General features: G+C 40.2%; 1 protein-coding gene across 1 annotated transcript in view; it reads right to left on the reverse strand.

Moving 5' to 3' along the window:
• TM2D3 (TM2 domain containing 3) overlaps nt 1-14,070 on the reverse strand; it is a 42,288-nt gene that overhangs the window by 12,008 nt on the left and 16,210 nt on the right. The window contains exons 3-5 of the mRNA XM_069222370.1: nt 13,526-13,683; nt 7,863-8,037; nt 3,229-3,304 (exon numbers count right to left, since the gene is read on the reverse strand). Of these exons, the coding sequence (XP_069078471.1) occupies nt 3,229-3,304; nt 7,863-8,037; nt 13,526-13,683 (409 nt within the window). The remainder of the gene's footprint in view (nt 1-3,228; nt 3,305-7,862; nt 8,038-13,525; nt 13,684-14,070) is intronic.

Raw genomic sequence — 14,070 nt, forward strand, 5'->3', positions numbered from 1 at the left:
GCCACCAAATAGGTTATTGTGTGCCGCAAAGGGTGAACTAAAGTGGCTTGGGGCAGATGTTGTAGGGGCAGGAGACTTAGAGGGTGTCCCTGATGAACTGCAGGTTGCCTGTTTGGGCCCAGTCTCTGGACACCAAAGGTCTGGATTGTGTGCTGCAAAGGGCCTGGCGTTCCCTGTATCACAAACACATGGAATAACCCCGAAAGGAACAAAACCGATGAGTAAACTGTCTGGCAGGAGTCAAAAGTCCCAAAGACTGCACCATGGCTCTTCATAAAATAGGCTGGAATCCATCAAAAGGCAATCCAGGAGGGAAGCCTGTGCATCTCCAAAAAACAAAATTCTTGTGAATCGTATCCATGCATAGCGACAAGAACCCCACTAGCACAGCCTGCTAACCCCAAAGCCCCCAAACAAATCAGGTCTTATCTAGGGCAGCACAAATCACATACTCGGCTCACCCTGACCATCTTGAATGGAATGCACTAAGGAGGCCCTAAACTCCTCCAGAACTGCCAGCATTCTCGATGGGCATGTGTATAACAGTCTAGTATGGTGCACACTGTTGACAACATCAAGGCGAGGATGGCTGAAGATAACATTTGTTTTCTCAAAGCCTTTTTTTTATTTTGGGGTGAGGGGTGGGGAGGGGGTAAATAGGTAACAAATTAGGATCCATCTTCCTGGTGGAAGCTTGGACCACCAAACTCTTAGGAGTACAAAGCTGTGAGACACAGTCATGGTTGCCAGGTGCTGATCCATGTCGTATAGCCACCTACCTCTTCACAGACAGACAAGAACCAGGTTTAGAAAAGTGCTCATAAGAGCGTCACTTAGTGCTTGTTGAATGGAAGTAAGGGCTTAGAAGAAGCAGGCCCAGGTTGCAAAACATCTGCAAGGATATCAGTTTTAATTTCAAAAGAAGGCAGTTTAAGCCCCATGTCCTGTGGCCCCCTGTAAGTCCAAGTATAAGCTATCAACATAATAACATTAATGAGCGATAAATCATCCTCATCATCACTATTGTCCTCTCTGGACATTGGCAAGCTCCCGTCAGATTCAAAACCAAAAATGTTATGGAGATTCCAAGGACTACTTTGTGGTAGTGGGAGTGTAGTGTCCTAATAAGGCTGTTCAGGAACTGGGAGTGCTGAAATGGAGTTGGAGCATGACCTCGGCTAGGGTCAGACATCTGAACTCAATCCCCTTCTGGCACCAGCAGTGCTGGAGCCTATGTAAGTCTTGGAGTCTGAATGGGAGTCGCCACTGAAGTTGGCATGCACTCAGTTCAGGTCCTATGGGCTTGGCTCATAGGATGCCACGGACTGATCCGTCACCGGTAACCCAACTACAGAACCATGCAAATCCCTGAGGCCCAAAGACACACCACAGGGAGCTGGAAGAGTGCCAAAACTATACAGCATGGGCTCCTTAAAGGCTTAGACCTGCTGTGGGGTCACCAATGGACTAGGAATCTCGGGCCCAATGGTGCCAATTGCAAGATAGGTTCCTCAATCAGAGATCGGGAACAAAATAGATTGGCACATTTAAGCCAGTGCAAATTGTCTTTAAGAAGAGCGGCACAATGCTTGTTTTTCCAACTTGGACTTAGACTTACCAGAAGACTTCAACTGTGAAGAGGTCTTGTTGCAGGGTCAGTTACAGGGAGTGGGAATGGGGCAATGCCCGCGACTTGGAGGTCAGCGGGGTTTATGAGAGATCTGCAACTGCTTATAATAGTCGATGATATACAGCTTCTAATCACTGTTCTGGACCATCTTTAAGTGAAGGAGGGAACATTCACTGCATAACTTGAAGTTGTGCCTTGAGCAAAAATACCGAAGGCATACCTCATTCCGATTTGATACCTACATCTGTTTGTCAATCACTTTATAGCATGAACCCAGTAGGTTTACGTTGGAACATCGTTCTCTTGCACACTGAAATTCAATTTTGAAAAATCATCAAAACCGATGTAGAAGTAGAGCGTTCGAAGGTGTAGAAATAAAGGAACAAAAATCAGTGCTTAGGTGTGGTGCTTATATGTGGCTTTCCTCCATCACTTCTGCTGTACAAATAAGTAAACGCAAAACCTCACAGTAACACTTAGCGGGAGCACCACTATGAAAATATTTAGATCCAGTCCCTCACCTGCAGAATATTTAAAGGTGAGGAATCTGCATTTAGAAGTATCCATCAAAATAGGAGACACTCTTGGGGCTGCTGTTTGGTTCAAGAATTCTACTTTGCAAAGCCTTTATTGCATATTACTTGCTCTACTAGTTGCATACTAGCTGCTCTCAAATCTACATTTCTATTAGAAATGATGTAAACAAGCAGAAGACCCTATAGCCTGGTCATAAAAAGCAGATTTCGTTCAAATTAGTGTCAGGAAAGTTAAGATTACACTGAAGCCCCAAAGGCTAGCAATCGTGCCTTGTGCCTTAGTATTCTTTACATAAACATTTTTTCCTCCTGATAAACACTGCATATTTTTAATAACATTTGCTACTCCATCCATGAGTCAAGCTTACTTCTCAAGGTAAAGGCAGTTCACAACATTATGGAAGAATTAATCTTGGTCACTAGTGTTCACTCATGCTACATTCCAGACCATTGTTTTTGTCAGACTCAGCCACTCTGGAAAGTGCTTACTGTGTCATATATTCAATATCAGTGGTGTTTTCACAAAACTCAAAATTCCAATAGGACAGGTAACTCAGCATTCTTTGCAGTATAACAACCACAACAACAACGAACGGAAGTACAGTTAAACATCTATAGTGGTAATTATTTAAAGAGACCTAGGGATTTCATGCCTCCAAAAGAGGACTCCAGCAGCAGGCTATCCTCCTATGCAATTTACAGCATGAAAGCAGATGGCTTTGCATAAGGCAATTTTACCCTGGAAGTATGTGAGGATTCTTTATACTAAAACATGTTTCGATATAATCAGATATTATAATACCACTCACACACATCCTTTTCAGCAAATTAATTAAGGATTCTTACAACACTAATTGCTACATATTCTTTCAATGTACAAGAGCCTTGGTTTCTGTTCACGTGTCTTCAATTCCAAATCTGTTATATTGTGTGCACTTTAAGGCCAGTGTAATTCAATGTTTGAATCTTTTCAAGCATTGGCAATATGGAGGTGTATGTGTGTGTCTCTGTCTGTGTGTATGTCAAGAAGAAAAACAGTTTATGATGTCTAGTTATACTCGCCTTAGTGCCAGTGCTGTGGACCATTTGTAACCACCAGTCCAGTTACAATACAGCATCTTTGGAAAAGATCTATTACCTAAAGCAAAAAAATACAGCAGAGTCAAGAACGAAGTCTAAGGTTAAAAACTGCTAAAAATGCATCTGTTAAATTTAAATTGCACTCCCCTGATGCTTTATGGAAAGTAGGAGCCAGAGGAATAAATCATCGCACCATGCCATTAACAAGAACACACTGTTGAGAGTCAAAGAGTCACAGTATGCCTAACAGAATATTTACGTACATTTGCTTTTTTGTAGCCGACTATCATAAATATACATCATCATACTTTGATCGATAAGTCAAAAGATAGGAGGCAGTAAGATTTCATGGGTATGGCTAAACCCCAAACTATCAACTACTGGGTTATTGCATGGTTTGCTGCCAGGAAGGTATTAATCATAGTTGAGAAAACTTACTTTGACGGTTTTCCTGTAAAACAGGAAAAATTGAAGCAAATTAGTTTACAAAGTAATTTCAATACCGTATTGCCAGAGAACATTGATCTTCAACAACCACCAAATTCTTGTCCAGTATAAAAGGTCGGCTCAATTAAAATAGTTATCCTAGAGACCTGAAAAAATAAAAAGCGCAGGGGAAGGGACGGGGCAACTGTATTAGAACATGATATCAAGCAAGTAGTTGGGGCAGGCTAAAAGGATAACTTACAACAGCCTGGTGAGAAAATGGATTATTCGTTGGGGTGACTGTGAGACCACCACGAGTAATAATGGCACTATTCAGTATCAATTCCAGATAGATCACTATAATTTTAACCTCAGCTCAGTTTTGGGTATTCCACTCCAATTTATAAAAGTAAGATACATTTTAATAAATGAGTAAACAAAACCACAAGAATAGACTCAAAAGCCGATCACTGTTGTGATGGAGTAACTCGTCTGCCAATATCTAAATTAGGTCAGAGTCTTTTTTTGGAGGAATTTTCTTGTCGGCAGGGGGGCTGACGGCTGAATCTGACAGGGGGTAAGTGATGGTGGGGTAAAGCTCGGCACTGGTCCTGGTGAAATCCTCTATGTTGGGAGTTAGAAACATTTCTGAAGTGGAGCTGCTTTCAGCAGGGGAAACTAGCAAGTTGAATCGGACTAGAAATGCCATGATGGTAACGGTTCTGTGGTAGCCCTTGTTTATTTTATTTTTTATGAAAAACATCCACCTTTGCAATCCACAGAAGGGGAAAAGAGTATATTCTAACACCAGTCAAGAGTCCAGGATCTTTTCGGCACCACTTGGTGAGTTAGGACTCAATCTCCCAGAAGCCACCACCAGGATCCATGGCAAATCTAGCTGGAACTGGTCAGCTAGGCCCTCCTTGTTAAAGGCTGAAGCTACATAGGAGGGTAGCAAGCTGCCCCTTGGAGTCCACTTTTCTGTCTTGGGTTCACAGGTTAGCAGGCCCAGCCGTTGATGTTTCTCTCCACAGATCAAAACAGCAGGTTTAGTCCTTCTGGGTTCATGTCCTTTGGTTTAGCAGGTGCAGTCCTTCCGTTTTCCATAGGTCTACAAGTGTTTGGAGGAAGGTGTGCAGAGGTGACACTTTTTTGCTGTCTTGAGTTTGTGGGTAGGGAGGACTCCCTAACCAATAGGAGTAAAATTCCCCATGGGCAACCCTACCCAGTCAAACATCACTTCCTGGGTTTGGCACTAAGCTATCTTGCATGCATCTCTCTGCCCAAATCCAGGATGTCAGAACCCTTCTTCCCTGGGTCAGAGCTATGTGCACACCCAGAGGTGTGTCCAGTATAGTGAGGAATAACCTGCTGCAAAACCAGCTCTGGGAAAGCCTTTCCTCCCCCCTATTTGGGTTGGTTACTGGCTACTTAAAGAATGGCAAGGGCAGCTCTAGGTGTTGGTTTACATCTGCCTGTGACAGGGGCTGTCCTGTTGAAGCTTGTACAGTTGGTGGGCACATACCACAGGCTGTCCTGTGAGGAGGAAGTCACACCTCCTTCCCAAAATAGGCATTTCTGTTTGCTCTCCTGAGAGCAATTCAAAACTCCCAGCAGGCTACCAGGTGACAGTTGGGGGTTCTCTCTGAAAGGGCTTTTAGAGGCATTAAACATGTCTACGTTTTAAAACTCTGCAACACAAAAACGACAACTCAATATTCCCTTGTGGGCTTGGGTAACTAATCAGGTAAGTGAAGGTGCCAACAAGAGACTTACTTGGCATCACTTTTTTAGTGAGTTTGCAGTACATTAATGATGTTCAACAGTGACACGCAACTGAACTGAATAGCATATATACAGTAATCAGAGAAGAACAAAAATCTAGATGCAGGTGTGTATGTTTTTAAAATTTTATATAATCCCTTGTTGGCACTTTCACTTGCCAAACTTTCTAAAACTAGCATTTTTAAAATCCAACTTTACCATCATATTGAATTTTAAATTCTTATTAATTTTAGTCCTTGAATCATGGTCCTAGCTAGTCCAAAACTGCCTCTGCAATATTAGGGGGTATAGTGTAACCCATTACTTTTCTCTCGTAGAGACAGCCTTGCTACAGTGAAAAATTATGTTGGAGATTTTTCACTGCCACATAAAGCTTAAGTACACGTTCTACTTTTTAAATACCATGCACTTGTTAAATACTATGCCCTATGGGTTATTTTGCGAAGTCGAATTTGAAGTTTTAAAAATGGACATGCTAGGCTGCAGTGGCAAGCCTAGAGTCATTTGTCATTAGTGATGACAATCCTCACTAGTCACTAGTGATGGCATTACTAGTGATGGCATAATCATCCCTGGGCACAAAGGGTACCATGTATTATGGACGTATAGTTAAGTTGAATATGCCAATATGGTATCAACCAATTTAATTTGTATTTTAGGGATCTGAAACCATACACTGGGCGTTGAACATAAGCACCTAAGTCAGTACATCAGCACCAAATCTAGCAAAATGTGAGGGACAAAAAGTAAGGGAGTTCCTGCAAAAAGCACATTTCCTCACAGGCATGTGCAAGACAGATCATCTACAGTGGAACAGTGATCATGGGTTTAACAGCACTGCACCAGATAAAATAATGGGTTAATGGAAACGAACTAGCACAGATTGTCAAGGATAACATGGATCATTCTAATACTACCTCTGGTCCTCTTTTCCATCAGACATGAACATTTGTTCACCTAACCTACTTGCATTTGAAAACCAACATCTGGAATTCACATGATTCAGCTGTACCCACCACAGTCAAAACAAAGATTTTGGAATTATATTACATAGGTCAGTGAAGTAAATAATATTTTTGAATAAGCAATACACTGCACAACGTACAGCATCTAACATCATAAAGATTTGGAAGCACACACTTCCTAAATGTAAAGGGTTCAGAAACATTAATATTTTGCTGGTGGGAAAATAATCCAGTGGTGAGGCTGCAATTCTGCAAAGCATGTGGATCTCCCACAGAGTCGCCAAGTTAGTTGTATGTGGCTGATCTTTGGCATTCTTTTGCGAAAAGCCCTTTCTTTACATTTTCTTATATGACTCAGAATGTTAAGGGCATGTTTGGGTGTTGATTCAGGAAATAGGAGCAGAGAGGAAAGGGGGTAGCTCAATTGGCTTCAGTCTAATGTTACAATCCTCTTCGTAGTGTGTGCCGAGTGTATTAGTTTTATGATCATTTGTTTAGTCTACATCTTAAAAATCACTCACAAAAGCTTAGAAAAGAAAAAACAACAAACAATACATGTCTCTTCCACTGAACACAGAGGATTGCCTCAATCATAGGACTGGAGTACAATCCAGACTGATGTAGATGCCATGCCAATGCTGCACATAAAAACACCCAGCCGGGTTCCGTGAGACAGTCTATGCAGGAGCAGCATGCAGCTCACACTCTTGTTAAATAAACTAGTGTGCCACTGCCTCCGGCTAAGAAGCATGAAAATAAAATGCCACAGCGTATATGATTTGAACACCTCAAAACCTACACTGAAAAATTACTGATTCAAAGATGAATTTCTGTTTTTCTTCTTCCTTTTCTTTCTATGTTTTCTTGCTATCCTTTGTTTTTGTCTTACTTGCTGGATCTTTTCATTTTCTCCTGCATTGTTCCTATCCTAGGCTTCACTTCCTTCCTGTTTTTTTCCTGTTATTCTCTCCTTATTACCCTCCTTCCTTCTCTTCTTATTTCTGTCTCATGGTTTTTTCCTTCTCTCTGGTTCTTTCCTTTTCTCTCTGGTTTCGTTCCCATTCTCTCTTCTGTCAGTAATTTCTTACTTCCTTTTTTCTCATAGTCCCTACTTTCCTACATTCCTTTTCTTTTTGTGTTCCTTTTGTCCTGTATACTCCACATTCTTTTGTATATAATTTCTTCAGTTTGCTTCCTTTGTTCCTTGCTTTTTCATTCCATCCTTCCTTTCTTTTCTATCTCTCTCTCTCTCTCTCTCTCCTGCGTTGTCCTTCCTTCATATTTTCTCGCCTTCTGCCTCCATTTATGCACCTCTAGCTAATTCATTATGTTAGGAAGTAATTCAAGATGGTGTTTATGATCAAAAGTAGCTCTCATACCAGTATGCAGCACAAAGTCTGGAGATTCATGCTTTAAACTATCTGTTAAATAAAGACTTACCAAGACAATGGATATGATCACGGACTATGCAAGTGGCATTGTAGCGCTGACGGGGACAGGAGACAGTCATGCAGTTTGTAGAATTACTGCACACATAATCAGTCAAAGGAAGCTGCCAGCAGAACTGGCATGTCATGCTAATTGTAAAGTTCTTCTGTTTGTGTTTTTTTTCATCCTGTTAAATAAAAATCCTTGGTTAGATATCAAAACAATCTTTTCAGTGTATACCATTCTTGGCCCATTTACATTGCTCATGTACAGTCACGTGTAATTTATTTCACAAAGGGATTTCAAAGAGCATCAACCCAGTTTCTGACATCTCACCCCCTTTTCTCTTTTAAAGATATACAGACACAATACTGTTGTACTGAATTCTTACAGGTGAAGTCAAAGCACTGTAGAGGACTACAGGTCGAGACCTTCAGTCACAGAAATCACATTCAATGATTTGGTAACAGAACAACAAAAATGCAATGCAAATTGCACTTGCAATTTCCACCTTTCAGCTACTAAGTACTGCATTTTTGGCAAGATTATTTAATTTAGCAAAAGACGGAACATACCTTTAATTTAATGCAGGACACAGTATGGTTTAAACTGAAATGCGCCACTGCTTGTAACGCATCCAAGTATACTGGTCATTTACCCTCCACAACATTTGACAAGGTCAGGAGAGTTATGTATAACTGGGGCAGCTTATAATTGCTCGGGTTTAACTTAAATGTTTCCTCGTGCCCTTGGGTAAAGTGGGGAAGAAATGGTTCAGACATAACTATTGGGGCACTCAGCCAAGGCTGCAGATGTACAAGAATGGAATGTGTCTTTGGGAAAAGCAGGGGAGAAATGAAGTGATCCCAATCCTAGCTGACTGCTCAAGAAGCCCAAAAGGTTCATCAACTGTTTGAAACACCATTGAATCCCTGGTAAACCTCGCATTGACTTGCTGACTGGACTGCCTCTAGAGGCTTCCAGCCAATCACGCTGCTGGATTTTCAAAAGCACTGAATTGGTAAGTTTCTCCAATAGGCAAACTTGCCTATACTCCCCACATCTACAGAAGCGCGGACCCTCCTTCTCTCACATTACAGCAAAAACCTGGAACAGCCTCCCCACACACCTCCAGACCAGAACCTCCATTCTTGAATTCCGAATGGCCCTCAAGACCTGGCTGTTCCAATAAGCCTCCAGGACCCATCAGTGTCTACACACCTTATCCAAGGGGCATGCATACTCAACGGCCAATTACATTTCAGCTTAGAGTTTAAAAAAACGTCTCAAAGAAAGTGAAGCCCAATGGCAGTTATCACTATAGGTCTACACATGTGGTGCATTTCCATTAAGTATTTTTTTTCACATTTCTAAACAGAAAATTTGATGCTGGAATTTCTATGCTAAAAGGAGAAATCAATGTGTAACTGCCTCCTCCCCTGAAAAAGAAGGAGGCAATCAACATGAAAATGAAAAGGCCAGGAAGGAAGGGTGGCTGGAAAACAGGCACAGACAATTTATATTTAACACGAGAAGCAAGAGAGTTAAAGAAACGCTGGAAGTTAGAATTTAGCCAGGATGGACGGCTGAACTACAGAATCGTAACCATAACAATTGTAGCTGAGCTCCTTTCTTCCACTTGTGCATTTTTCTATTTTGCGCGTAGGATTAGAGCATTTCAAGTGGAGAGTAATCGTATAACTCACAAACGGGAAACGGATGCCACTTCAAAACAGCCATGATATAAAGACATCTGAGCCTGCTTTTAAAACTAAGTGATGAAGTGAGAAGTCCAAATCTTTTAGCTTCAGGAATACAGGGACTGTACATTTTGTGAGCCAGACAAATGGCAAGGTGTGCACAGACCCTTACAAATCTACTTTTGTAGAGAGAAGTCATTAACTCCTTTAACGTTCGATTATAGCAATCACTTTTTCTAACAATACTAACAAAACTGAAGTCTTTGTTTTTAAGGACTCACACAACCTGTTTCGATGGCTTAATGGAACCTTTCTGCAGAGTTAAAATCCTTCGGCAATGACTGAACCTCATTTACTATAACTTGCATTTATGACAGGGTCCTCTAACATGTTTATGAAGAATGTTAATGCTTATTTTGAGAAAAAAAGATTAACCTCTACTCTTATAAGTTACACATTTTTTTCTTACATTTATTAGGGAGAATATCAGCCTTCTCTATTACCCAGTATCCTTTTCATTCTACCGTGCTTAACAATTACCACCTTGAAGCTGCAAAAACCCATATACTGTCACTTTACAAGACACAAATATCTTTTTATGTAGCTCATGTAAATTTCTATTCACAAGCTTAACATTTCTTGTTTCAAAAGCAATCTCAAACGACTAAATGACTGCACACAGTAAGGAACACAAGGAGAAGGCAAAGAAAAGTCAAAAAGGTAGAATAAAACCTTATTCAAGACCAACTGCTGGCCAAAGAGTTGGGTCTGCAATAGCTGAGAAAGTATCTGATATTAGTCTCCTGGTGACAGGAAACACAAAACAGTTCCAGAGAAAGATGCAGAGATCTGCTCCGCTACCAGTTGTGGAGGCTCCAGGTTAGTACGGACTAGACCATGGAAAGGATTTTCAATTCAGTGTGCTGTTGGATTAGTGGCAGTCAAGCTTGAGTAAGGTGATAAGAACATTTCAAGGAAAAGATGAATGGAGGCGGCAAATGTTTTTCCTTGTTTATGGGTATATGTTTTTGCCTTGCCCCCTGCATTTCAAGATGTGATAATACATGCACAGAACACTGTCCCTACAGGTGTCTTTTCCAATTGAATGGATGCGCTCAAGGTGCTTTCGCCCATCTCTACTTATAGCCAACGACAGTGCATTTAATCGAAACATTCACAGTTTAGTTGTTCGGGAGGTGTATAAACTTAATATACGCTTTCGAATATGTGAGCTGTATGATAGAGCTTTACTCAATATAACCAGTCTCTTATTTGCAAGCTTGTACTCGCCCCTTTTGATCCTGCATTAGTATCTGTGAGACAATGATACATGAAAGTGCAGCTTCAGTACTACCTGGTTCTAAAATATTAGGATCACTTTCAGGATGGCCACCTTCTTAGTTATGCCCTTCAAATCACTCTGCTTTTACAATTCTTATAGTAGCAGAAGACTGACCAATAGCAGCACCAGTGTATTTAATGACACTAGATTTAGGCTCTGCACGTTTGTGAAGACCACCAGTGTAGATGTGCACTCCACATGAACAACATTTTTTATTTTGTTATTTCTAGGATGCATTTTAACTACGGAATCTCTTTACAGCCGAATTTCTGTTAGGTCTGCCTGCAAGCTTATAAATTACAGGGCTCAAACACTCGCTATGGTGAGTTTATTTTATGAGGTCGAGCTATTTTTAGATTCCACTCGACCCTTCTGGCCAGTGTGACAAAGAAAAGGTGTTCTGTTCAGTCAGAAACTGAATTATTAATGAAGATGCCTTTAAATCTTATTCTTGTCACATTTGCTCTCTGTTCAGAAACAGGGGTCAAAAGTCAGTTTGTCTTCCTGCAATGCAAATACGTTTCCTTGTGACTGCAGAGTATCGGGATTTTGTAAGGTGAACTGTCTGACCTATGTGAAGTGAAAGGCTTTTGGTATCAGGTTTTTCCTAACACACAACATTTCTATAATGAAGTCAACTTTACAAACATTTCATATATTTCAGTGGCTGTGAAAGACCATTTTTTGTACTTCTGTGTGATGAAACAAATATTTTAATAGGATGAAAAAAGTCAGAACATTTTACTTGGTAATGTGGAATGATAAAATGTTTTCTGAAACCCAATTTTCACACATCATTGTTAATACATTATATAGTTTTATCAGTCAAGTTGCAAGTTAGTGGGGAGGTTTTTGGAAATTTCTTGGAAATTTACTGTCTGTAAATGACAGTGCGCTACCAGATCATGCTTTAGTAATATATGTATTAAAAGTGAGTGTTAATACAAACTGATAAACACTCCTGCCCTGATGGCAAAGCTAATAGTAAACTAAGGCGCAAGTCATGCATGGATCATGTGTACCCTATATGTGGGCTAGAGGTATTATACACGCAGCAACTGTTTAGTGTATGTAATCATACAAAAGAGGATTTTTTGCAGCAGAATTGCTGAACTCACATATTTGAAGGTGCACTCATACGTGAGAATGAAGAAAAATGTGACTATAAAATACAATATTTGCCTAGGATCACACAATTTGAGACCCGTTTCCGGGTCAAGTACATTACAGTTAGGCCAAGTAGATTATTGAATCTACTCAACCTGCAGGTCTAGTAACATTTTTATGATTTTGAGAGGCCTGAATTGTATTCAGAGGGAGATTTACAATGTGCACTGAAATTACCTTTTCAGGAAAGGCAGGACAAAAAGTCAGATTTAGTAATACTCTAGTTCCCAGAAGATGTCATGATGTTACAATCAATGGTTGTCAGCCAGGAGAGAAGGAGACAGTGCAATGGCATCAGAGATTATAAATAATTTAGCACATTCTACTGATTCTTGCAACATTTGCATCTTTGCCTCAACCATACACTGAGTTGTTCATAGACTTAGATCCCATCTTTTTTATTTGTGCAGGAGAAAGTGTTATCCACAAGAGCAGCTTTTGTAAACATAGGAAGCTTTCATTTTTGGTAAAAGAACTAATCAGGCTCTTTGATTCTAAGCATCTGTAGTAAACCAGACAACCACTCTAGCTAGCCTACAGCAACACTAAGGCCAGACAGCCACTATAAATTTACCAGACATCCAGACTTTCAGAAGTTGTCTTCAAATTCTAACCTTGGTTTTAAAATCCATGCTATAACCCCACCATTTATGTAAGCACCAGCATGACATTGGAGATCTAAATAGAGCTGCACAAACACCCAAAAACACAATTAGTAAAACATAAGGAAAAGTCTCCTCCTTATGTAGCTGGAGTTATATCAGTAAGTTACTGAAAACAAAAAGACTTCACTGGATACTTACCTCCTCATACTAAGCCACATGTGCCATTTTCTCTACCAGCCTTCAAAAACGTATCTAGATGAACAAGTCTTTTCTGATATGTAATAACTTCTACCCAGTGCTGTATTAGTGAAATGGAAAAAATTCTGCTTACAATTTATTTTTGAATAACATAAGAGGAGGGCCTCATAAAGAAGACAGTAAAATGCTTATAAACAAACTGTGGCAATATTTGGAAAACTCAATTATCTACCTAAGCAGCCATTTTAATACATTTTCATACCGTGTCTTCAAGCACTTTGTGTGCAATTAAAAAGATACTCTGATAAGGAGATTATGCTGGGCAGCTTTTAAAAGTCCAGGTTGATACCATCTGCTTTATTTTCCAAATTCATCTAATACCAATAACTAAGAAAAAAATATCAGGTTACACCTCTGAGAATTAAAACAACAAGGCTTAATTTTACTTATGTGCTGCTGGTACAGATTTTCTAGAAGTATTTTATTACAAAATAAGTGGATAATTAATCAAAGATGGGAGAAAAACAGTTACGTGTGGTGAGCATGATGGGATATCTATTCAGAAGTGAAAGCACAAGAACGGATGTACAATACAGTACAGAAACTCAAATCTTAATAGTTTTGGTGTACCACAAAAGCCAGTATAAAAATCCCATCACTTACAACACAGTTAACTTGTGGTTTGACCATGCAGTCAAATGTTGCTGGCTTCCCATAAATGCAGGAATGATTGGTTACACAGCTTATGCAGTCCGGAGGCAATCTGCTACAAAGCCCACCGCTTGGACATTTCGCAAGATAGGATGGAGATTCAGTGCTCTCTGTGGAAGGAAGGAGTACAGATTTTAGACCACATAGCTGACAGATACACGTAGAACCAACTATCACAAAGTTCTATTTTCCTAGAGGCTATTTTTAAACACATTTTCAGATAGTGCTTGGGGAGGAGAATAAATAGATACAATCGGGGGTGAGGGGTTCCAAACATGTGACAAAATAGATTGTTGTAAAGATGCATTATTGCGTTCATGAATTACTATTGTTGATGTTGTGAACTGAAATCAATTTTCTACTGCAATCTACAATTCTCTAGATTGACGGCATCTCTGAGCTGATTACTCCATCCATGAACAAGCCCTGCTGCAAGACAAAGGGAGGCAGGTCTGAAACAGCACTACAGTTCTACTGTGCACAGCAGCCCACATTTA

Source organism: Pleurodeles waltl, chromosome 3_1, assembly GCF_031143425.1.
Source record: "Pleurodeles waltl isolate 20211129_DDA chromosome 3_1, aPleWal1.hap1.20221129, whole genome shotgun sequence".
Lineage (NCBI taxonomy): Eukaryota > Metazoa > Chordata > Amphibia > Caudata > Salamandridae > Pleurodeles > Pleurodeles waltl.